Source organism: Mustela lutreola, chromosome 2 (genome assembly GCF_030435805.1).
Source record: "Mustela lutreola isolate mMusLut2 chromosome 2, mMusLut2.pri, whole genome shotgun sequence".
Lineage (NCBI taxonomy): Eukaryota > Metazoa > Chordata > Mammalia > Carnivora > Mustelidae > Mustela > Mustela lutreola.
In genome coordinates, this window is record NC_081291.1 from 33,507,095 (window position 1) to 33,533,329 (window position 26,235).

Consider the following 26,235-nt stretch of genomic DNA (forward strand, 5'->3'; position numbering starts at 1 on the left):
TGGCATTTACTATGTGTCAGCTACTGTTCTAGGCACTGGAGATAAAGGAGTAAACAAGACAGGCAAGATTGTTACTCTCATGGAGCTTATTTTCCAGAAAGCAGAAGAGGAAAAGTACTGGTTTTGAAGATGAAAGCCTTAAATTTGAGTCCTATCACTTACGAGCGAACTGATCTTGCTCTAATCCTTTAAAATCCTGGAACTCACTTTCTCATCCATAAAAGGGGGTGTTAACAACCCATCCCTGCCAAGGTGTGAGGACCAAATTGGGTAAGTCACATAAATGTATCTTGTGAACTATATAGCATAATACAAAATACCATGATAATGACAGTTCATTCCATCAGAAACTTTTTTCAGTAAGCAAAGACATGGAAAAGCATACCCGATTGTCTTTAAAATTTAAACAAAAGCAATATACAGTGTCTCTACTCATTTGTGCTCAAGTCTTGCATATAATTGCATAAAAAAATATGTAAGAAATTGGTAATCCGGTTTGACTTTGGAAACTATATTTTAAAATATGGATCATTTTCCACTAATTTTTTATAGCCATATTCATGGTCTACTTTCTCAATTAAAAAAAAAAACTCATTAAAAATTCAATCTGGAGGAGCCTGGGTGGCTCCGTCAATGAAGTGTCTGTCTCTCGACTTCAGCTCAGGTCGTGATCTCAGGTTCGAGCCCCGTGTCAAGCGGGGCACTTAGCCGGACGACTGCCTGAGATTCACTCCCTTTCCCTCCGCCCCTCCCCACCTCTTTCTCTCTCAATAAACAGACAGGTAGATAGATAAATACAGTCCTTCAAAAACAATCAATCTGAAAAAATTTAAAAAGCAATATTATGCCTAAGTACAAATATTAAGTTCCCTACCCTTGGTCACTTTTTTCCCTCTTCACTCTGGACTAATTCCATGCACTTTTTTTCCTTTCTGGACCTGGCTGTCTGCTTTCTTTTCATCTGTAGCAAACTGCTCCCTGTGCATATGCCTCAAGCTAAGTGACCCCTCTATAGTGATAACACTGATTTTTTTTTTTAACCACCTAATCCCTCCCCTTCCCCCACCCCCAGAAAGGGACATATGCTTACACAGTAACAGACAGTAGATACCTATACAGAACAGAGTGATATTTTGGCATTTGAAATTTGCTGCTTTGACTACCATAGAGACATTCATGCCATGGAGATGCTGTGCTGAACTGACCTGTTCCTGAGGCTTGGGTAATACCGCTCGTGACTATCTGGAGCCTGAACGGAGGTCACCACCCAGAATCTCAGCACTACAAGCCCTTCCTGCTCTGTAAGCATCCTGGTGTACCTTGGATTTCCTGTGAAGTGATGTCCCTGCCTTATGAGATTAAGTATAAGGACTATGGGACTGGAATTGGGAAAGTATTTACTTCAATTAACTTACAAGTAGTTTCAATCTTTCATTTCAGCTACCACCAACCATGCTTTAGAGCAACCTAGAGCAACCTGAGAACAGTAGAATATGCAGTTCTCAGGAACAAGAAGGTTCTAGCCACGTAAGGTCAAAAAGTCGCTGCAGATGACTTTTTTGTCCAGAATCCTCTTCCTACTTACCCTCATTTTTCCACACCTTTCTGCTGGACCGTCCTCTGCTAAGCGCAGGACATAGAGGTCCATGTTATATTCTCGGCCCCCTCGAAGACTGAAGCCAAATCCCTTGGCTCCTCTTTCCAGTTCCACAGTGTAAAAATCTTGCTCCTATTTAAAAAAAAAAAAAAAAAAAAAAGAAATGCAGTCATTTGAGGTGAACGTCTGTCTATCTGTCCATATTTCTTCCCATCTCTTCCCAAATATTCTCTGTCATGGTGATTTGACAAAAAGGCGTGGTCTCTACCCTTCTCCTGGTGATTCCCCATTGTTTAGTAACGGTTATCCATCTTAGAAGGTTGCAGATGCAAATTTGGAAACATTCATGATCATGCCTGCAGACTGCACACCAACATGCATATATTAAAATTTCATCAAGGAGGCCACAAATCATACTTGTGGCAGGAAAGGTCATTACATGATACCATCCTGCACAGTGCTGGACGTTCAGCCTCCATGCCCCACACCCGCAAAATGGCAGCAGTGTCTATCACTAGGACCCCAACAATGACCTCCTCACACTTGGGGAGGGGCCGCTACCCTGGCTGAGGAGAAACATGAATGGATTGTTGAAGGCTCTGAGAAGGCCACTCAAAATTAACCCGTTTAATCATCCCCCAATATTTCCCAAATTTGCTTCACCTGCATGTTTGTGTGCTCCCTATTACCACCCTGCGGGATGGGCAGTTAGCTCTGAGCGTCTCACCCGAAACTCACAAGGCTGAGAAAAGCCTTAACAGCAACAACAACAACAACAACAAGACATTTTCTAGGCATAAACACAGTTATGAATACCATGAGTAGTTATTCACGATTTTGTCTTTCTCTGCTGGCCAGTCCCTGAGGCAATTATGGGTTTTGATTTTGTTTTTTTCCCCACCTAGAAAAGGATATCTCGGAATATTTTTCAAAGGTAGTAAAATAAAATGTCATTTCCTAGACAATGTTTATTTTAATGGAGAGTATCTTCTAAAAGTTATCTCATAAACATAGCTTCAGAAAGTTGGAAGGAAATGTGCGAAGCAAACAGAGAAAAAAGAAGAATGGCCCTCACCTGTGTTGCCTGGGGTGCTTTGAACTCAAACTGAGATTCCGGCTTTGGTTTGGTGGTATTCCTACCAAAGGGAAAGAAATAAATGTAAAAGCAAACCAAGGGGGAAACAGGAAGGGGAAAAAAAATATATCAAGGATGAGTATCGTCAGGCCAGGAGTTAGTTTTTTCCCTTAAAGCTAACAAAAGCAACTAAAGTTATGTCTGACCTGGTCTCCTGGGCCCCTTGCTGAGAAGGGGTGTGTGTGGTGGTGATGGTGGCAATCTTCTCTGCATTGGTCAGCAAAGTGGCATTCGAAGACTCTGCAGGGAGAGACAGCATAACAGAATGAGGGCCCTGGAGAAGAGATCAAACCAGGAGGGAAGCAGAAGTCCCATATCTGAAAGACAAGTCTGGTTTCTCTGTCACTGTGTGAAGCAGTTCTGACTTGAACTTCTAGACAATGAAGACCTAAAAGAACCGTTCTAAGATCTGTGATCTGAGGCATGTAAATCTCCATTACCCTCCTCGCAAGTGATATCCCCACAGATGAACTGAAGTGTTTGCCCCAGAACAGGCTACTGTAGAACTGTGCCCAGGGGACGTGTCTCTCCCTCTCTCACACTTAAAAATAGCTGCACTACGCCCGCACTGTTTCTCCCCAGAATGGTACCGGTTAACGGTAAAAAAAAAATAGTAAAAATAGTAAATCTCTACTGATGTTTCCCGCAATTTGTTAGCCATGTTTCGTAAGTCGGCTTGGTTTCCTCAGGTGAATATTAAAATCAGAAGTGTGCTAACATCTTGTTAACTACACGCACACACAAAACGTCTACCTTCTTCCTCACTGCTTCTAATGAAGCACAACTGGAAACTGGGGTTCTTCGCAGATCTCATCTAGCATCACTGATGGAAGATGAATTCCAAAATGTGCATTAGTCAGAGCCAGAGTTTGTAAATATAAGTTGTATAAATCATGAAGCCACCCGAATGTAATGAATATGATTACATTCTTATGGAAATGGACTTTCTTCTCCACTAACCACATTCATAAGCAACTTCATTAATCTCTAGAAGTGTGGAGATCCAGAATTTGAAAACACTCACAAGCATGCCCTATAGACTGCACACCAACACGCATATATTAAAATGTAATCACTTACATAGTAATGGTTATATAGCCTTTTACTAATTATTTCTCCATTAAGATCAAGGCAGATAGCACGCAATTATGAGCAAGTTGCACTTTTTAGATAGACTATTTGGAACTTGGCATACATTTTCTTATCAAGAAAAATACTAAAGGGTGCCTGGGTGGCTCAGTGGGTTAAAGCCTCTGCCTTTGGCTCAGGTCATGATCCCCGGGTCCTGGAATCGAGACCTGCGTCGGGCTCTCTGCTCAGCAGGGAACCTGCTTCCTCCTCTCTCTCTGCCTGCCTCTCTGCCTACTTGGGATCTCTGATAAATAAAAAAATAAAAAAATAAATCTTTAAAAAAATAAAAAAAATACTAAATGTGGTCATTAGGTTCTCAGATTAGCCTATGAATGCCTATTTAAAGCACAGTGTGCAATGAATTCTGCAAGTTCCTAGGAGTCCACCAGTTCATAGTAGGCATTCCAATGCTTGCAGATTACATATACTCACCTTAATGCATAACAAAGTTTCTATGGGAAAATGTGTGAAGTAGTCCCACCTGGGATACCTGGACTGCATCTCTTCTCCCTTGTAATCCTGGGTGACAGAGCATCCCTGAAACCCCAATTCCTTATGGTCTATCTTCCATTTTAATTTTTTTAAAAGATTTTATTTATTTATTTGACAGAGAGAGATGACAAGCAGGCAGAGAGGCAGGCAGAGAGAGAGAGGAGGAAGCAGGCTCCCTGCTGAGCAGAGAGCCTGATGCGGGGCTCGATCCCAGGACCCTGAGATCATGACCTGAGCCGAGGCAGCGGCTTAACCCACTGAGCCACCCAGGCGCCCCTCCATTTTAATTTCCTAAGGATATTAACTCAGCTTGGGTCTTGCTTCCTGTTATTTTATTGCATTACACAGTTAAAATCATGGCCTTGAGATCCAATCCACCTTCCCATTCATTAGCTGTATGCCTTATTTTCTTCATCTGATGGAAGGGGATGATAACGTAGCTCTCCTCTTTGATAATAGTATATGGAAAGCTTCATAGAGTATGACATACCATAAGCACTCCATACACCTTTCTTGTACCTATGGCTCTTGTTGCCACTTCTACTTTTGATTTATTATCATGGAAACTTACATGTTCTGCAAAATGAGAGAGCTGAATTATGATTTTAACAGTCTATATTCCACACATAAAGTCCAGGATGCTGGGAGCTAAGGCACAAGTTTAATAAGAAAATGTAACTAGATCAAGTAAACTGTAAAGTGAATCCAATTCATCTTTTAGGACAGGTTTCCCGTGGTCTGTTTAAACCTACAGATTCTGCGGGAAAGGAACCTGTGGTCAATTAAGGATGAGAAATAATGGGTGAAATAGAGGGAAGTGTTTTTGTGTGTCTGTATTTTGTTTTCCCTATGAGCATAATCAGAGCCTATACTATGCCAATGTACCTTGCAACCCCCTCCTGAGCTGGGGAGGTGGTGTTCCTTAGGCTTCATGGGAGGCAGCTGTCCCATTAGGAGGTCAGCTTCCAGACTCAGAATGTCTGGCAGTGTGCACCCCCAGCTCGGTCATTTACAGGCTGGGACTTATGCAAAGTCACGTAAACCTCCTATGCCTCAGTTTTCTCGTCTGTCCCTGTAGGACAACAGAAGTAGCCAAGAAAATTCGTGTAAAGATCATCTGAGAGCAAAGTGTTGGGGATAGTGCCTGGCACTTAAAAACGATGCAGAAGACGATTAGCACATTTTTTATTGGGAGCATGTATTTATTACTGTTATTACAATATTAAAACCGTATTATTAGTACATTTTGATGAGTGCAGTTAACTGGCACAACCAAGTGATAAATCTATGTGATTTTCCATAAAGTACACCCACTGTGTCAGAACAACGGACTCAGAGGCTGCACTGCCTATCAATATGATTCACTAGAAGTTTCATCAACCCCTGTATTGGTCCTTTAAAAAAATTAATATTGCTCATTGTAATTAATTTTATGGAGACTCTCTGGGAAATCACAAGATTGTTCGGGCCGTGGGGAAATCATAATCAGGATACCAAAAAGAACGTTTCCTTGTAATTAAAGTGATTATAATTACTGAATTGTGCAGGAGTTCCCCTTTTGAGTTCTTGTGTGTTTTCGGTAGCTAGGGTTTTTCAAGGCAGATCAGGTCCCATTCTGAAACTTTTTTTTTTTTTTAAAATTTCTGTGCTTTCATGAGTTGATGAGTTATGACAGATAATCACTCAATACACATATAAATAGAATTCTTTTATTAATCTTCCTCCTATCTTTCGCTTGCTATTTTCTGCATATTTATATGCAAATCTGTTTTGAAGATTAACTTTAAGCATTTATAAAATTAACATTTATATGCAAATGATTATTGGAGCACACTGAATTTTCCTCCTATTGCTGTATTTCTTAATCTCTGAGCCACCACCATTTCTGGGTAGTTTACGAAGTGCCAAGCTCTGTGCTAAGTGCATTTCCACATGTCCTATTTCATTTCATTCTTATGACTCAATGAAATTGGGGCAGTTATTCCCCCACTTTACAGATGGAGACACTTAGGCTTAGGAAAGGTAGGTAACACGCCCAAAGTCATCCAGTCTTATTCCCACTGACAAGGGAATTATGTGTCAGTATCAAGGAAATCCTATCTAATTAGTTGGTGTGTTCCCCGTTTCAAATAAGCAGTGCCTTTATCTCACTGCATAAATACCACCAACTATCACAGCTTAATTAAGAAACAAAATACTCTGCTTTGACTCAAGATTTCATGAGCCATCTTCTAAGCACTTAAATAATTTTTAGCATACCCTGGATTTCCAGGATGCTTTTATTTCAATAAAGTTATACTTATTTTTATTAAACTTTCAAGTCTTCATTTAGAATTATACCAAGACTTTATGTGTTGAAATTCTCTCTAGCTTTTTAAAATACAGAGATAAAGGCCATTACCACAGATCTACAGCTCCATCCCCAAATAAAACTTGCCCCATATAACAAGAGCCAGATAAAAGAGCCTCCTCCAGCACAGTTATTATGAATGGATGTCAATGTATTTGACTTTTAAAACTCCAAGATAGATGGACAGATTAGCTATTTTTATGATAAATTCCAGAAAGTGTCCTCTATCATTTATTAAACAGTGTTTACACCTACTTTAGTTCTCTCAGAGGAATGAAAATAGATATTACTACACTTTCTATATCAATCAAGTCTCAAGCAAAGCATATGCTGGCTCTCAAGGCAGTATCACAGTGTTGTGCTAAATCAGGGCACTAACTTTTTTTTTTTTTTTTTTAAAGATTTTATTTATTTGACAGAGATCACAAGAAGGCAGAGAGGCTGGCAGAGGGAGAGAGGAAGGGAAGCAGGCTCCCTGCTAAGCAGAGAGCCCTATGCGGGGCTTAATCCCAGGACCCTGAGATCATGACCTGAGCCGAAGGCAGAGCCTTTAACCCATTGAGCCACCCAGGCGCCCCAGGGCACTAACTTCTGACAGGAGCTTCTACCTTGGGTTTTAGTATCTCCATGACAAGTGATTACAGTTCCAACCTAGACCCCATGTTAATACCTTTAGTGTGCGGTACGGAATCCACACTATAGAGCCAAACAAATCAACAAAGGACACAACCATTTCTTTCATAAATATTTGAATGCATAAATACACATGTAATAAATATCTAAAGGAAGTGTTTGAAAATTTGAATCCCATAAATATTAGAAGCTCTGGGAGACTTCCAACATGTGTTATGGTTGGAACCCTCTTCCTTTTACCCCTATCCCTTTGCAAGCTATTGGAACCAGAGAGCCTTCTATTGAGATATTTATACCATCCTATGCCTTTGCCAAGGAAATAGCCATGTTTGGGTTGCCATGCCCTTACCTTCGATATAACAAATACTTTGAATCAGAGTGGCCTGAATTTAAGACTTAATATAAGTAACTTATTTTATAAATATCTAGAACTTGATTCATATGGACGGTTCTGTGTTAGTTTGAATAAGTCAAGGGTTTGCCCTGTCTGATTAAAGTCTCATTCCCACCCAGATTTCACAGACTATTTCTACAGAAGGTGAGTGGTAGGAAACATGTGGGACTAGACTTGTCAGGTGTCAGATTCAGTATGTTTGGCTATTCCTCTGGGCCTTTCTGTGCTGCCTTTACATATTTATTATCCCCTGCCCACATTTCATAGGACAAAATGTTCTGCCTCTGTTGCACCTCCCACTCTGGTCCCAAAGATAGTTAAAAGCAGACAAAGTGAGGACCCTTGATCTAGCCCTGTCCAAGATGTGGGAAGACAGGCCTTCTAGGAACAGAGTAAGCCAAATAAAGGAAAAGTCATGTTTCCTAATCTTTGTTTGAAGGGGGCACAGAGAAATGGGAGAAGCAGAGTTAGGGGAAATACAGAAATAAGTCGAGAAAGTACAACAATGACAAGAAAAAAAAGAATTAGGTACCAGGAGCTAGGGAAAGAAGTGGATCCCGAGTGGGTTCTGTGCTCTACCCAAAAGACAGCATGTTTTCCCATCTTCTTAAAGTGCCTCCCAGGGTTTCTGATCAAAGTATTTGGGATAACATGGGTTTCTAAGAACTTCAGTCTCCTTGCAAAGACCACAACACAAACAGTCTTTGGGCTACTTGATGAATTAACCATTCATGTGAAAAGGAGGGCAGAGGTCCCTACAGAAACCCCCTTTTATTCTACAGTTCTCCGCTTCTAACACACCTTTGCAGAAAGGAAGTGATCTGCCATGTGTTTCCCTTCATCAGACTTTCATTCATGGTTACTCTGTCTTCTAAGTGTTTGCAAACTTCTCCTGGATTATTCCAACATTTCTCGAGAAATCCGACTCCCCTGCTTCAGTTTTAATTTCCAAAGCAGCCATTTTTGGCTCCATTAAGAAGATGAGCATCAGAAACCCACCCTCTGTCAAACTTGATTTCCTTTACCTGGCTTCTGAAATTTACAGAGTAATTGATGAAGAGTTTTATTATCAAGGCAATGAACTACTGCAGTATTTTGGGATGAAATCACATCCTGGGCAGCATGTGGGTCCTCAACTACATTGTATCAGCTGTCACATTTACTTCTAGCCAAGAGAGTATATGATGTGTCTAGTTGAATTTCATATTAAGTATTGAAGTTTTTAAAAAAAAATGCCTTTTTACTCACAACCGCTACTGGATAATTCACCTTGCACTATATTTTTTTTTGGTGTTCAGATTTTCCAAAACGTTTCCATTGCATTTTATTAAATTAAGTCAATACCTAGTATGTGCACAGTAGTATAAGTTGCTTTTGCATATTTGTATCTTTCCTGATTTCAAACTTCTTTTTCTAAGCCCTTCCCTCAAGGAGTTACTTTCTTTCCTTCCTTTCTTCCTTCTTTGGACATTATCCTTCCCATATTAAGACTGACCAATACAGACACAGCGATTCAATGCCTGTGTTGCATTCCTCTGGATTCGTTTTTTGAAATCTCTGTACGGCATGTAGATAGACGTATCTAAGTTTATATACTACATTTGGCTCTCTCAACCACTTCTCACTTAATTTTTCTGGCTTCCTTCATCCTTTCCATTAAGAACCTATGTTCTATCATCCTGTGATCACATTCCTAAATTGCAATTGCCTTCCAGAGTGGTGAGCTGGTGGAATGGACCCTCAAACCACATGGTAAATTACCATGCATCTGAGGCAGGGTGAAGGAGAACAGCAATCAAGGAGCTATTTTTTCCTCCACATTTGGTATGGGGTATTTTTGGCTCAGAGAAAATTCTCTGGTTTTAGAACTGACAATTTTCAAATATTTATTGTTTGGTTTAGGATTTATTTTTTTTCTGAAAGGCACAGTTTATACCACTTGAATTTGAAACTAATAGAGATTGCTTTCTACCAACTATACAAATATTCATTGGGTGAATTACTTTCAGATAAAATCTCTGATTTTCTTATTTTACAGATCAAGGACAGAATTTTTTTTTTTTTAAAGATCTTTTTTATTTATCTGAAGGAGAGAGAGAGAGCACAAGCAAGGGGGAGGAGCAGAGGGAGAGGGAAAAGCCTACTCCATGCTGAGCAGGGAGCCTGATTTGGGGCTCAATCCCAGGACCCCAGGATCATGACCTGAGCTGAAGGCAGATGTTTAACCGACTGAGCCACTCAGGTGGCTCAAGGACATAGAATTTTCATCACACTATCTCCTCAAACCACATTTCTTCTCAAAGAATACTGACTTTTAGAATATGTACTTTATTTTATAACACATATAGTAATTGCAAACAAAAAAGACATGGAAATATTTGAGACAAGTAGCACTTTCCTCCCAAAGGCAAAGTCTGCTTAGGCTGAAGTCCGTATTCAGGACTTAATTCTCTGAAGAATGTATATTTAGTGACATCAGTGTATCAACTTCATCTTTATTGAATATGAATAACGAGTGGGGCGCCTGGGTGGCTCACTCAGTGAAGCGTCAGCTCTCAGTTTTGGCTCAGGTCATGATCTCAGGATCGTGAGATTGAATCCTGTGTCAGCTCTGTGCCCAGCACAGTCTACTTGATATTCTCTCTCCCCCCCTCCTTCTGACCCCTGCTCCTCCCGTTCACTCTTATATCCTCTCCTCCTAAAATAAGTAAGTCAATCTTAAAAAAGAAATGAATAATGAGCATTGATACTTCCTGCTATATAACTTCACATTGTGTGGGGGCCATCCTATATGCTGTAGGAGGTTAGGAAGCATCTCTGGCCTTTAACCACTAAACCCACATTAGCACCCACTCCAGACAGTGCCAAATGTCCCCTCGGGGTCAGAATCGCCAATGGCATAAAAGAAACAAGATTTCAATTTAACCAAATAATCAAGCGAACTGACAAACAAAAACAGGCCTAGTTTAATGCAGATATAACCTATCAAAAAAGAGGTTTTACTCTTTTTTTCACCCACATGCAAAAATTAGACAAACCAAGTAGGCACAAACCCTAAGGATCTCTTATTCAACAAAAACCTTTCGCATATTCACTTATTCTGGAAAAAAAAAAAAAAAGGGATTTGCTCTGAATTGTCACCATGTAGGTTTTGTGGTGTCACCATATCATACAGTTAAATTTTAGTTTTTATTTAGGGGCACCTGGGTGGCTCAGTGGGTTAAGCCTCTCCCTTTGGCTCAGGTCATGGTCTCGGGATCCTGGGATCTAGCCCTGCATTGGGCTCTCTGCTCAGCGGGAAGCCTGCTCCCCCCCTCCCCCCACCCGCCACTGCCTCTCTGCCTACTTGTGATCTCTCTCTCTGTCAAATAAATAGAAAAGATCTTTAAAAAAATTATTTTATTTAATTTATTAATTTGTCTTTAAATAGGCTGAACTCAACGACTCTGAGATCAAGAGTCGCATCCTCTATTGACTGAGCCAGCCAGGCACCCTTCATACAGTTAAATTTTAGTGATTTAAAACAAACAAAACAAAACAAAACTTTAAATGATTTCCAGATAGACCATCAGAGGATCTTTACCACCTGTATTCAAACTACTCTATCATTGTAAGGACAAGGGTATCAAAACCAAAATAAGATAGGGAAAGTTAAGATTTTCTGCAATGTTTGTATCTGCAGCAACACAGGGTCACAGGCAGAGGATTACGTAAAAGGGGGGGCGGGGTTTAGCAATGGTGGCTTACATCTGTAGGATGGGTAGCTCCTTAGGGAGGGGTGCGCCTGCCTCTCAGTCAACCCTTTTCTATTACATGGATCCTGATGACAGGGAGACAGAGGGAGAGAGAGAAAGAGACCCAGAAAGAGCTCGAGAGGGAATGAGAGACACAAGACGTATACTTTACCATCCCCGGGAATGATGCGGAGGGTAACTGTGTTTCCTGCTTCCTTGATTAGGTTGACAATGTCTGAATGGGACTTGTTGGTGATGGAACATCCATTCACTGCCAGGATCCGGTCTCCCACTTTCAGCTTGCCACATCGGTCTGCAGGACTCCCCTCAATAATCCGACCTATTTTGTGAGGCATAGCCACACATGCATTGCCTGCTTTGGTATGGAGTGTTTATTTTATTTTTTTTAAGTTACGTGGGAATATAGCGAAGGGAGGAGAAAAAGGGTTGAAAAGGGAAAGAGAAGGTTAAGTGTTAATTAATTAAAGCATTAAGCAAATGTTATTAAAGGAGAGCTCTGTGCTGATGGTCAAAACATGGGCAACACTCAGGGCCTGCGTGGGAGGGGCTGCAGCCCTACGGAGGCCCCTCCCCACTGTGCTCCCTGCCCCGCTCCAAATGTGGGGAGAACCCCAGCTTCCCTCCTTCGATCACTGACAAAATCGGTGAGATTTAGGAACTTCAGAGATTCTCAAAAGCCCCAAAATAACTTGCTGTCAGCTTATTCTGGGTCTGCAAATGTGAAGCCCAGCGCTGGGATGGATGTTTTTACACATTCCGTGTTCGCGTCGCTTCATTTTTGCCAGCTGCTGTTTAAGCTTCTGCCAATGTTTGTTCTTTCTCCATTTAGAAAAAAAATAATCACTAGACGTCTGGGAAGGCATGAGCGTCTGCTACCACCAAAATTCCCCCCGAAAACACCTAATGGACAAACACTTAGTCTTGCTGCCTTCTATCCAGAATGATGAAAGCTTTAGGAAAAAGGCACAATTACAAGACATAAGCCAACAAAGCCATCCAAGCGTGACCCCTATTTCTCCTTTTATGACCTTTGTTCAATCAGCCCATCCTGTATGCTTTCAGGGTAGCGCCCCCCCCCCCCCCCCACGATGGCTCATTAGGTCTGAAATCCTCCTCCTTCCTCACAAAAATCCCCTCCCTGGACTCTGAAAACCTGGTATCTACTCAGGCTAAGGACAGTGATCCAAAGCTAGGTTCAAATCCTTCTTCAGCCCTCTCCTTTGATCATTTCCTTTCTCATGATCAGTGATTGCACATCTATGATGTGAAAACCAGGAAAAATACATGTGAAGAGGAAAGCTTTCCTTGCACTCTGAGGCACCCCATGTCACAACCACAAGTACCGCTAACTTCTAGAGAGGGAAGGGAGACTGGCTTTGAGTCCTGACATAGGGTCTGCCATCAAATGCACGTTGACCTATTTTGAGAATTCATCTTTCTGAGGACTGTGAAGCTAGTTATGCAGAGGAGTCACCTTTTGGAAAGGATGATAATATGAATGTGGGAGACACTGAAACTAACCAAGCAGGCACTTCTGTCATAATTTGGACCTTGAGGATAAAATACGGGGGGGGGGGGGGATTATAATTTCTTTGATTTTTCAGCATCTTTGCCTGAGTGTGTATCATTGCATGTAAGGTCAAGGCCACAGAATCTTTAAATAGGAAGCCAACGGTCTTTTGAAATCCAAAAGGCAGGTCTGGAAGGCTTCCATACTCAAATCCAAGGTCCAGATTAAGTGGAACCCCTCTCCATGGACAGACCCAGTGAGAACAGTATCAAACAGTAGGTGTGAGGAAAGCTCTGCGTAGTCTGAAACAGAAGTCTCATGCAAGGTATTAGGGAAAGCGGAATTTGTTTAAGAAGAGCCAGAGGAAAACGATCACAGACCAGATTGTGAGAAAACATTGATATTCATTAAATAACAGAGCCTCCCTCCTGACAGATCTATCTCATTGTAAAACTGAAACCGACCATTCAGAAATCCTGAAGACATAAGGGGTGCACGGGGACAATCAAATCGTAGATCTGAAGATAGCAATAGCAATTCTTCCCTCCTTGCCTTTCTTTAGATTTTTAAATTAAGCAGAAAAGTCCCCCAAATTAATTGACAAACAAAACCCCCCAAACCTCGCCTTGGTGTCCAGTCATCCATTCATGACATGCCGTGATAACTCGTTAATGGAGCTCCCAAAAGCACTGTTAGTAATGGTTTTTGTTACTGTAGCCACACGTGCATAGACTGGACTGACTCAGTCTGCAAGTGAACAGACCTCAGGGGAAATGCTTTAGTAGGAAGCAACATACAAAGACTACATGATGGTAAACGGAGTTCTACCGGATCAGAAAGCTGAAGGGAAGGAGCACTTTGCCTGTTCTTAGTCACCAGTGACCTGGGCCACTGGTTATCAGACTCTTGTGGACAAGTCATTTGGGAAGCAGCGGAGTAAATTTCAAAGCCTGCACAGCCCTTTCCCCATCTCCCACCCTATTCGGTATTAATGAACAAATGTGCTTGGGGGATTAACAGGTGACTTTTTATCTAATGAGGAAGATGGATTATTTTTAGAGTACATTTTTATAATCTGTTAATAGATTCACAGATTACGAGTTTCTTGGACTCATGTGGGTCCTGTTTGCCTTTGCTAGTATACCCATCTGTTAACCTTCTGAGAGGGTGACAACTGCATTTCTCCATATTCTGCTAGAACCCCCAACCTCTGGATAAGATGGGAAAAATCTGCCCTGCTGAGATTCCAGGGCAGTGAAGACAAACAGCTCTTAACTCAGATCTTAACTAGATTCTTAAGCAGATAATGGTAAAAATATTGTTTTTAACAATTAAAAATTTCAGATGTGGACAGAGTATCGAAACGACACAGTAAGGTCGACTGGGAACTTCATGTGATGATGCTGACTCTCTATTGGTACTATTCCCTAGGCATTTTTATAGCCATAGGCTTATTCCCAAAACTTCCACCTACTCAAGACCTCACAAAGGCATTCTTTGCCCATGATTTCTCACTCTACACTAGCAAGGGGTCGCTCTTCAAATTTCAAGCAAATTTCATTTATGAAGGTTGTGTTGCGCGTGAACAGGCATTCTGCATGGAAGTCGAAAGGTTAAAAGGAAAGAAATCCAACCTTCAGGAGGGGAAAAGCTATGGAACAGACTCCATCCCCAATTAAGACTTTAATTACCTGCAGCGAAAAGCATGAAGGCATTTCTGTTAATGAGATTTTGGCCCTCTTTCCTTCGCAACACAACGCCCTTGCGCTCGCCGCGGGCAGCCCGGGAAGCTTCCGGGGAAGCGGACGGGACACTCACCAAAAGTCGTGCCGGCCTCGGGCCTGCTCACCGAGGACACGATGACGAAGCCGAAGCCCTCGTTCTCTCCGCGCCGGATCTCCACGTCGTAGGGCTGCACGGCCGTGCTGACCACGCCGCTGCCGCCGCCGCCGCCGCTGCCGATGCCGCTGGTGCTCCCGCTGCCGGAGCTCACCGTGTTCAGGGAGTTCTGGCTGCCCTGCGGGGTGCGCTTCTCCTCGGTCAGCGAGGCGGGCTGGTTGCTGCTGTGATGGGAGGAGGCCGGCGAGGGCACCTCGTTCTCGGCTTTGGGGGCTGCAGGAGACAGAGAGAGAGGGTGGGGGGCCCGACTCAGCCACCCTCCTTCCTGCTCCGCCTGCCTGCAGTCCGCGCGCCACAGCATTGCAAGGAGGCCTCAGCCCCTTCTCCCTTAAGTAGCTCGTGTCCAGCAGCTGCTGCCGGGAGCCCACGGGAAGGCAGCCCAGGGGACCACAACCTACTGAATGTCAGCATCCGCTCTCAGGTTCCACGTGGCTGCCACTAGCCCCTCTGAACTGCTTCCCAGGGCACGAATCAGAGGAAGGGGAGCAGAAGCGCGGGTGTGGTCCGCACCTGTGAGGACCCCCACTTTTACAGCACAGAACTCAGCGCCCATTCACCTGTCATGACCCTCAAGAGTCACATGGCGGCTCAGCCTGCCACACAGCGCTGCTTTCCATTTTTCCATTGCATGGGACTGGGCTGGTTGACTGGACCATTAAAGTTACCTTACGGTGGGATTCTTGACAACACCCCTCAGAAGTACACTTAGGTTCTCTTCCTACTTTCCAAATGTCATCGCCTACTCTGATCACACTCCTGGGTCCGTCAGCCTTCCTCAGAGTCCCCGTTTTATTGTTCCCTCAGGTGACAGGATAAAGCACACCAAAACAGCCAAAACAATTTGATGCCACACACAAAATGTATGCTCAGGTTTTGTGTTACGACATTTATTCCCGAAGCTTCTTCCTTCATATATTTCTTTTTATTGTGGTAAAACATACAAAACATCAAATTTACCACCTTAACCATTTTTAAGTTTATAGTTCAGTGGCATTAAGTCCAGTCGCAGCAACATGCAACCATCCCCACCATCCATCTCCAGAACCTCATCTTCAAAAAGTGATGCTCTGTACCCATCAAACACTAACAAACCATTCCTCCCTCCCCCAACCCCTGGCAACCACCATTTGGCTTTCTGTCTCTATGAATCTGACTACTCTTGGTCTATCATATAAGGGGCTCACACCAGGTTTGCCCTTTTGTGACCGGCTTATTGCATGCAGTCTAATGTCTCTTGCAGATTTAACATGCCTTTGACTTAGTGCTAAAACCCCCAAATATTTAATATTTAAGAAATAAATCTGAAACAAACAAAAATCACATGGCTCTTTTTATTTGGATCAGTGAAATCGAACATTTTCATCCCATCTCAAAAGCTATTTCTAACTGACTGCTACTGAATGCACGGAATACCATTGTAAGAAATATTCTTAGGCCATCAGTGAGCTCTCTGGGCATAATCCATGACTGATTAACACTGTTTTCCACGGTTTCAGTAAGGTAGGACTCTCACACTGGAATCTGATATCTTAATTCTATAATTAATTACATGCCACGTAAGTGAGTTATACAATTTTTTTTTTCAACACCGGGCCAGTTAATTTCATTTGTAAGCCTGTGTTTCACAAATATTCTGAAGAAATGACAATATTTCCTGTCATATTTCTTCAGTAATTCAAGTAATACAACAGTCTGCTTTTTCTGCATTCTGTCTTGACTATTTTGAGCTGGGGGCTGCCGACAGTGAACATCCCATGTGGCGTGTGTTTTCAAGACGTCGGTGAGTGAATGGGAAGGAGACGGTTACACAACGCGCTGTCTCAAAATGGCAGATTCTGATACAAAAGGAAACCATGATTCACAAAAATGGCAAGGAAGGAATGCCAAAACGGGAAGGCACTTGGAAGGAGGAGGGAACTTCTGAGGGTTCCACAGGGAAGGTTTTATTTGAGTTGAGCTGGAAAGGGTGTGTATGTTTTGAGAACCCAAGTACTTTTAAGCTTGCAGGCAGGGAAAAGGGTCAAAGATGGCCAAGAACCAGCCATCGCTACAGCTTTCCTACAGAGGAAACTCACCCATGACAGGCAACAGCAGAGTAAGGCATCACTAACTTTTTTTAAGCTTATTTGGTGGCACAAAACTAATTTTTGTTCTTGTACCTTGAAGCTATAGCATTCCTGCCTTTTATAATGACCTTTTTGGTTGAGAATTAACATCAAATGGAGAGGTGACTAAGTTCTGGTTGGCAGGGAGAGGAGGACAGGGAGTATGTATTCAACCAGTCCTCTTCTAGAAGGTTTTGCTGAATGTGCATGAATGGCACTTCAAAGTACTTCTGAATGACAGGAGTTTTGCCGGATTTGAGAGAAGCAAACCATCTGGAAAGTCTGAGCTTAATCACATTTGCAAAGATTTGCTAAAATAGATGCTTGAGGAGGCAGACGCGGGAAGGGGACCTCTTCTGTGCATCCAGTGACAAAGCGCTGTCTAACGGGATAAATGAAAACATACCTGCAAACACCACTTTACGCCGCACTGTGAGGTTGACGTGGCCTTGCTTGGCAGCTTGTTGCATAAGCTGGACCACAAGCTGGTGTGATTTTCCAATTACCGGTGTCCCATCCACACAGATTAATTCATCCCCAGACCTCAGGCGGCCGTCTGTATCAGCAGCACCCAGCGGTACGATATGACCGATATAAATCTGTTGAGTAATTGGATGATGGATGAAACGTTGACCTTTTGGTTTACTATTATACTGATGGCCTTCACATTTCTGAGAACAATTCAATTCATTCATTCATGTCTGCTTCTGTGCCATAAATTTATTAAGCACCCATTGGGTCCCAGGCCATTGGAAAAGCAACTATTTCTTTTTTTTTTTTTTTTTTAAGTTTGTTATTATTCTTTTTAGTAATCTCTACACCCCATATGGGGCTCTAACCCACGACCTTGAGATAAAGACTTGCCTGCTCCACTGACTGAGTCACCCAGGCGTCCCGAAAGTAACTGTTTTCTTGGTTGATTCCTTGACTTTATCTGGGGTCTGGGGAGGACTCAATCTTTTTCCCTTTTGTAGAAATACATTGCTTTATTCCTGCATTTGCAAAAATCTCTTCTCCTTCTCTGTTTACCTTAGAACCCTCCTTCTGGAAAACTCTGGAAATTGTAATAGTAATACTTCTTTTCTTTACAGGTCCAGCTCTATGCCTAGCAATAGGGAATGTACCGTAAATACTCTGCTCCATGAGGCAATGAATCATGCAAAGTCTGGTTTGACATCCCATTTCTGTACTTTCAGCAGTGGCATGCAGAGCTGTCTGTATAGTTAGTGTCTTGTTACATTCACCCCTCATTAAACCTTAGTGAATATATTTGTGTTTTCCTTGCCTCCTCACTAGATAATAATGCTATAACCACCTTTAGATGGTATTTACAGTTTACAAAGAACTTTGACAAAGGAGTGGTTAAGAATGTGGACCCTGAAGTGAGACCCTCTCCTGCCCCCCCCCCTTTACTAAGGTTATGATCTTGAGTACATTGATTAACCCTTCTGTGTCTTTTTTTTTTTTTTTTTTTAAGATTTTATTTATTTATTTGACAGAGAGAAATCACAAGTAGATGGAGAGGCAGGCAGAGAGAGGAGGAAGCAGGCTCCCCGCCGAGCAGAGAGCCCGATGCGGGACTCGATCCCAGGACCCCGAGATCATGACCTGAGCCGAAGGCAGCGGCCCAACCCACTGAACCACCCAGGCGCCCCCCTTCTGTGTCTTTATTTGATAATTTGGAACCTGGGGCTACATTCTGGGACTTGATGGAGAAATGAGAAAATGCATGTTAAAAGCCATTAGCGTGGGGTCTGGCACCTAGTTTAAGTGCTCAAAAAAATAACAGCTGTTTTTATGATAAGGAAATTAACAGTGTTTATCTTTAGTTTTCTCCTTAAAAAAAAAAAAAGATTATATTTATTTATTTGACAGACAGAGATCACAAGTAGGCAGAGAGAGAGGAAGGGAAACAGGCTTCTTGCCGAGCAGAGAGCCCGATGCGGGGCTGGGACCAGGACGCTGGAACCAGGACCAGAGCCGAAGGCAGAGGCTTTAACCCACTGAGCCACCCAGGCGCCCCTCTCTTCTCCTTTTACAACATTCCTGGATTGTGACACAGATTTATTCTAAAGGTCAGGGAACTGAGGGTCAGGGAGGTAGGATGTCTCCTGATTCTTGTTCAGAGTTCTTTGTCCACCTTTGTGAAGACAGTGGTCCTATGGCCTCTGATCTTCAGGTCTCCTCAAGCACTCTCTATGTATGAGCTCCTCAATACTGAAAGCCCACTCCCTGCCGGCCAATTTAACAGATCTGGCCCAAGCCTGTTGTTTTATTAGTTGATGCCTATTATTTTGCTTTTTGTTTTCATTTTCTTGGGTGGGGAGCTCCAGGTGCTGGAGCTGCCACTTTTAATATTGCCACGCGTACAAACTTTAAAGAAGGGAACTAGTCTCTTCTTCCTCAAGACAAAAGGAGCTCCACAAAACCCGACAGCTCACTCACACTTCTTGAAACGCAACAACAGTCCGGACTGGACTCAAATCTTAGTGATTTGCCACTGCTGCCAATTTGCTTCGATATCTTAGAAAACAGAGGTATACAAGAGACTCACAGGTTCCCCTGGTTCATTTCCACCCAGAATCCTAAATCCAAATCCAGTCTCCTTTCTCCACAGGAAGATGTCCTGTTCTTGGTAGTCCGGAACTGCAGAGAAGAAAGAAGAAGAGGGAGGTGATTTCTCTGATGGCAGGAAGCATACCCTTAAGGTGAACACAGTTATAGAACAATCCTGATGATGCTTGAGCAGATGACAGCTTTCCAACAGAGAAGGAAGCAAAATAATCTGGGTGGATAAAATTACAAGAGGACACTAGGCGGAAACAAACAGTGGGAGCGGTCACCGAGCCCTACGTTTTTTCAAAGGACTAATCACTGTTTGATAATTCCTAATCAAGCCCAAGCCATTATCCCGGACTAAGCCAGAAGTCAGTGTTGTCCACTGTCCTTGGTATTGTTGCCAGAGAATTTAAGTAAATTAAAATCGCCCTGTGCTGATCCACAAAGTGGGTGCTCACATCTGAGTCACAGTGACCATGGAAACAGAAGCTTGCTCTGGGGACTCAGAAGCCCTGATAAGTCATCTGATGTTATACCGAGCAGCGGGTGAAAGAAAACAGCCAGAGCGAAAAAGAGTTTTCAGCCTTTGAAAGATGTCACTTTTTCTTGCTTTAGAATAATCAAGATAGGCAACCCAATAATTTGATTTTGTTAGATCATTTTTGCCAAAAGTTACTCTTGGGCATCCTAATATTTCCAGTTTTCAAAGTTTATTATGATTTCAGTCGTATTACCAAAAAGGAGCCAGGCTTCCATAGTCTCAACAAGAATGGTGACTACAAAAATGTTCAATCTCAAATTTCCGTATTTTCTCATTTTATCTCTGGAATGAGGGCTTTGCTCCAGAATTTGCCTGTGAGATTTTAAAATTGTAAGTTTCAACTTAATATCCAGTAGCTGGGTGTTTTACTCTGAAAACTCAGTAAGGACCTGAGCTATAAAATAAAAACCTAATTTATTAGAAGAATAATCATTTCTATAAGACGATGCTCACTCTACCTGAAATTTACCTGAATCTGTTCTATGTACCACGACTCTGTCACTTCACTAAGGTAATACAAAAGTTATTTCTCGTTAATTCTTCTTTCATATTTTAATGTACACAAGAGTGTGTTTTATGGTCTTTTAAATGATACATCTTTTACTTAAAGAAAAAATTGGTTCAGTGGCAGTGAACCCTAAAGGAGAATTTCAAATACTGTTCTACCTACTTTCTGGTTTACTTAATTAATGGGGTTCGGGATTGAAGGAGTGTGTAGGCCTGAAAGCTTAGTTCTCGTCTTCTTCAATTTTGTGCAGTGAGGTAGGGAAGAAGGGATTTCAAGTTGGCAAGAGTGACTCACCCACTGCCTTCAAATGTACGGTATATGAACACACAGAGAGAGAAGAAACTAAATGAACAGGTAAGTACAAGTCAGAGAAGTTGAATCCAGTATTTTTGCCTGAGCTATCTTAATGCCGCGGGCTTTACAGGGTGCTTTATGCCCATTTTTTTTTTTTATTGTAATTGCAGAGGCTAAGCTGTAAGACCCCACGGAACATGCAGTTAACTATGTCATAGGACTCCCCTCAACACAATTAGAGAAAGATATTTTCTTGAGCACGCTAAGATAATGATATTTTCTTTCTGTTCGATAGCTGGCTACAGGGTATTTGCTCTAATAGCCTTACTGAAACAACAAATTAAATCAGGTTGGGACTCTGTATTGGGTTCACTCAGGCAGGAGGATTATTTCCAAAATAGACCACGGGTGCTTTCCGGCCAGCACTAGGTTCCTGGCAGAGTCTGCCTTAAGTCTGCTGAGCCCTTTGCAAATAAGGGAAGGATCTCTGCAGAGACTTCTAGCCTCTATCCATTTTTCTCAGCATCATTTAACACAAGAACACTTGCTCATGCTACAGGGACACCAAAGGTAGTGAGTTTCTGCCTTCATTTGCTCGTTTAGGTGTCAGATGTCATGGTATGTAGGGGTGGTTGTGGCCAAAAGATGTAGGCTTATCATACAGTTTAGTCCATCGGAAAATAGCGCTGGCATCTGGGAATCAATGAGGGAAATGGTAAATTTATCTGAAGAGCTTCCTGTTGAAAAGGAAGATGTCCAAGGACACCAAAGATGTTGCAGATACCAATGATGAGCTAGGAAAACACAGACACAGACACAATACACCAACGCAGACATCTTACAAAGAAAGTCTTTTGGCACGTGGACTTTGGCATTTTAACCATTATATTCTTCCACCAAACAAATTCCATTTCCATGTACCCAAATCTATAAAGCAGTGGGGAACCGTGTTACAGAATTACAGGATTTCTCTCTTTTGTGTTCTCTGCTGCCACGTCTTCTCAGGGGCACTGAAGATTCCAGACCACCCCATCCCCAACAAATGTTTTAATCTTTTCTTTTTTTCGGGCAGATTTTACAAGAATGGAGTTTTCAGGAGGCAGCAGGGAAGAATTATCTTTCTGATATTAATATCACCCTTTTCTTTCCTTTTTTTTTTTGTGAGACTGAATCAAAAAGAACTAAGAAAACTTTGTCCAGTTTTCTTCCTTTGTAAGCCCCTGCAGAGGGGACAATGTCTGCAGTTACCTCCTTTAGTAATGCCAGGGACAACTCAACAAAGCAGTCAAAAGACTTCCTTTGATAATTACAAAGAATGGAATCACCAGGTTTGCAGAGAAACCTCCTGGTGTCTCCATTACTACAGACACAAAGTTCCAGACTTAGATCCCACGTGCCCATCACGTTTTATTTCATCCTGTCTTTGGTCCGTGCGTGGTCAACAAGAGTGCCCTAACACTTCTGTTGGGAGCAGTTCTCTTTCTTCCCTCCCGTTTCTCAGTTGTCCCCCAGCAACCCCACACCCAGTCCAGCCATGGTAACATCAGACAGTATGAATAATAATGGAGAAAGAAAAGTTTTCAGCGGATCCTTACTCTGACATTCTCCAAAACTCGTGGGATTGCTCTCTCTCTCTCTTTCCCCCTTGCTCACTCCCGATGCAGGCGAAGGTGACATAGCTGCAATATTAATTTCACAGTTTTGCAAAGCTTAATGTATGGGCTTTCTCTTAGTTCATTTTAATGTAGGTTGGATTGATAAGGAACGTGCACTTAAGCTTTCACAGTAAAGGTCACGGCTGCTGTGGATTTTAAAAGACTATAGCTTGATTCTGGCTCCCCCCCACTCCCTTTTTTTATAGCGCTTTTCTTGTCAAAAGCTGGTATTTAGCGTTGTTCCACTGAGAATTTCATACAACGACCGTTACCATCTCAGACTCTTCATATTTAATTATACCCTCAAGTATGCATTTTCGTCTGACCTTGTTTTAATCAAGTCATGAACTTCAAGTTTGTCTAAGACCTGATTTTCTTTTGGAAAAAAAAAAAAAAAGTACTTCTGTTACTGCCACAGCAAAGCATTTATTTAAAGATTCCGAATGGAATTCATTTTTGCACTAATACCTGTTCAGATGAATTCTTGGCAATTCAACCAAAGTAGTCTTTAAAAAAAAAAAAAAAAAATTTTAAGGTGGGGGGAAGGGGCAGAGGGAGAGGAAGAGAGAGAATCTCAGGCAGGCTGCGCACTCCCAAGCGCAGAGCCCAGCATAGATCGATCTCATGACCCAGTCTGAAATCAAGAGTCAGATGCTTAACCAGACGGAGCCACCCAGGCGCCCCCAGAGTCGCCTTTTATTTAGAGACACAAATCATCAGATCTGGCCAAGAACTGAACAAAACACAAGTAAGAACTGTCATCACAGCTCTTAAAATCTAGAAGTACGACTAACATCCTTAAACTCACTACAATAAAGCATCTCATTGACCCATTCCAAATGTGTAAGCATGTTTCTCCTGAATAGGACAGGTCTACAACGTTGGCACAATCGTGTCTGACTTTTTTCTTTCTAAACGATTTTGTGAACAGGTGCTGTTTCAATGGCAAGCTTTAGACTTTCTGTTGTAGTACACACTGGTGTATGCTAGCTGGTCTTCCTGAACAGGTACTAATAAGATTGCATCAGTGTCATTTTTCAAGACATGTGAGCAATTGATATGTTCCTAGAGAAAAGACAAAGCAGGCAACATGGCTTTAAAGGACTTCCACGCTTGCCTTTGTTTTTAATTAAACATGGAAGCCCTTCAAAGGGACTCATTAACACATCTGCAATTCAGACGGATTCATTTTGACACTGGTGTTGTGACAGATGGCCCTTCAAGAATATGGTGTTTTTGCACAGCCTTGAGACCACGGGAAGGAATCTCATCAAGGATGATGTTAATCTTCACACTGCCCTTCACCATAAAATGAAAGAGAAGACAAATATATTTTCAAAAAGAGGATAACCTAGGTCCAACTGAAGTGTTATTCCTAACTTCCACTTCCCTGTTTTTTTCCTGGAGTAGGATGTTGAGTATGTCTTGGGGGAGGGGCAGGGAATCCTATCTAACAAGGCTACATATTCTATTCCACAACCCCTCCCCCCCCTACCCCAAAGGACAAGATAAAAAACAATCTAAGGGGAATAGGAGAAACAGATCTGGGATAAAACAAAATACAAATAAAAAGACAAGACTGAGGTACATTCATCTGCAGGTACGGTGAAAAGAAGAAAATCTGTGCTAGAGACCAAACTACCATTGGGGGGGAGAAGTCTCATCATTACCCTCATTGAGTGGTGAGGGAGAAATCCATGTGACTCTTAACATCAATTAGGTTGCTACGATCACTCAATTATGGAACCTCTAATCACCAAAAAGAAATTGATTCTCATTTGGGTTGCTGGATCCTATTCCATAGATGATATAGAAAGTGAAGACAAAACTGGCCCCATTCCAAATATTTCCATCTGACAGCCACCTGAATAATTTCAATGCTTAAATAAGCATGTGGCTGTGGGGTAAGAGTACATATTTTACTATTTATTTAAAAAAAAATACTCTTTGGAAAATTTGATTAAACACCAAATTTTTGTTAAATACCCAATTTCTTAAGGAATTTTGCTTCCATCAAGGTGAAAATGGCATTTGAGCCAGAGTCTCCTAGTAAATGGATGCGTTAGGGGGATCTGTCAATCCTCGATGCCGACCAGGATTTCAGAACACGATTTATTTTATCCCAGAATTCACACATGAGAAAGTCATAAACATGTCCTGTATTGAGAAAAGCGAAAGCCTGGTCAATAAAGCAATATGTCAACATCAACTGAAGTTAGGCCACTGATTGGAGGAGCCCCATGGTTAGACAGAAATGCGAAAAGAATGTGAAAATATTCCTCTTTGGGAAACATTCGTTCAATGAAATCACTACAATTAGTGAGAAGACACGGTGAGAACAGACCCCAAGTTCATACTTCGCAACCATGCTTACGAGGGATGTTCCACATGGAACTTTATTTCCTCTGGACTGGCCTCAGGGAGACTCTGGGGGGTCTTTCTAGACTGAGGACTAAATAAATTCCTACTCAAATTATCTGGCTTTTGTCAGCATAGTGAACCCTTAGCCAAAACAGCTCATTTAATTCCCCACACTGTTATACTAAGAAGGCAATGCTATTTCTCCCTTGAGGAGGAAAAGGATGGAGGGACTCCTGAGTGACTTCCAAAATTTGGTAATCATCGTGACTCCACACTTGCCTTGGTGCCCCCTAACTGCTCAATTTCACCCCGCAATGTGGCCAACTTTCCTTCTCAGACGGGGATGCTGGCCTCACTCCCCTGTTTTGTTTGAGTCACAGAGGAACTGCTCCAGCCAGCAAAGGAAAGGCTTCAGAGCCAAGTCTGAGTGGGTGGCAAGAGGCTGGGGCCACGGGGGCTTTGCCTGAGAAACCACCGCAGCTATGGCTATAAAGAAAACTTGTTCCGGGACTGGGGAATGGGGGCGGGGGGGGGGGCGGTTAACAAAGAGGATGGGCAGAGTGATTCTCTTCTCTTCCACTTTTACTCAGACCCTTCGCCAGGCCTCATTAAACATTCTCTCCAATTCCCCGCCCCAAAGAGAAAATGAAGTGCCCGTCCTTCCTCCAGAGCTGCTTCATCCTGGCCAACCACGCCCACGAGAAACCGTCAGTAAAGCAACCGCCGAAATGGGTTAGTCTGCATCCCCTAAGATGAAAGCACCTTGGGAGCTTTTCATTGACGATGGTAGGATAAATGGTGATTAATTTATTGGGAATGGTCTTTGGGATCATTTCATAATAAAAAGTAAGAAATGAAACAAGAAGGCAATGTTAGGCTTATCAGGGCCAAAAAGTTAGGACGTATGCTCTCCCTAGTTCATATTTATTGAAAAGGTGAAGCCAAAGGAACACACTTAACCACAGTATGAATAATTAAAGTGCAAACCACTCGCTGCTTTCTTTTTTCCTTTCTAAGGGGAATGTTTACAAAGACTGATAATGATATAAAAAAAAAATTACCAGTATTCTTAAAAACTAGGAGACCACTAAGAAAGCATTTAATCTCCTTCTCATGATTCCTGCCATCCAAACCAACCATATTTGTGTTCTCTTGTACATCAGAGCTGTTTCACGAGATCATGCCATGATCTCTACACAGGGAAGAGTTAATGAGATAGCAGCTCTTATCTGCCACTTCTTTTAATGGAAGGGAAAAATAAATCCATTTTTATCCAGGCCCTTTATCTGACCACCACCCACATCTTGTCCACCCCA

The 26,235-nt window shown here is 42.3% G+C and overlaps 1 protein-coding gene across 18 annotated transcripts in view; it reads right to left on the bottom strand.

The window, feature by feature from the left end:
• The window catches only part of MAGI1 (membrane associated guanylate kinase, WW and PDZ domain containing 1), a 648,444-nt gene that overhangs the window by 8,546 nt on the left and 613,663 nt on the right, over window positions 1–26,235 (bottom strand). For 5 of the 18 annotated variants that reach the window (XM_059161441.1, XM_059161437.1, XM_059161436.1 and 2 more), the window contains 8 exons: window positions 22,499–22,582; window positions 19,556–19,647; window positions 17,408–17,600; window positions 14,816–15,109; window positions 11,639–11,842; window positions 2,879–2,972; window positions 2,673–2,733; window positions 1,586–1,729 (listed from right to left, as the gene is read on the bottom strand). In XM_059161441.1, coding sequence (XP_059017424.1) covers window positions 1,586–1,729; window positions 2,673–2,733; window positions 2,879–2,972; window positions 11,639–11,842; window positions 14,816–15,109; window positions 17,408–17,600; window positions 19,556–19,647; window positions 22,499–22,582 — 1,166 coding nt within the window. The remainder of the gene's footprint in view (window positions 1–1,585; window positions 1,730–2,672; window positions 2,734–2,878; window positions 2,973–11,638; window positions 11,843–14,815; window positions 15,110–17,407; window positions 17,601–19,555; window positions 19,648–22,498; window positions 22,583–26,235) is intronic. The other 13 variants (XM_059161442.1, XM_059161438.1, XM_059161450.1 and 10 more) reach the window with 7 other exon arrangements.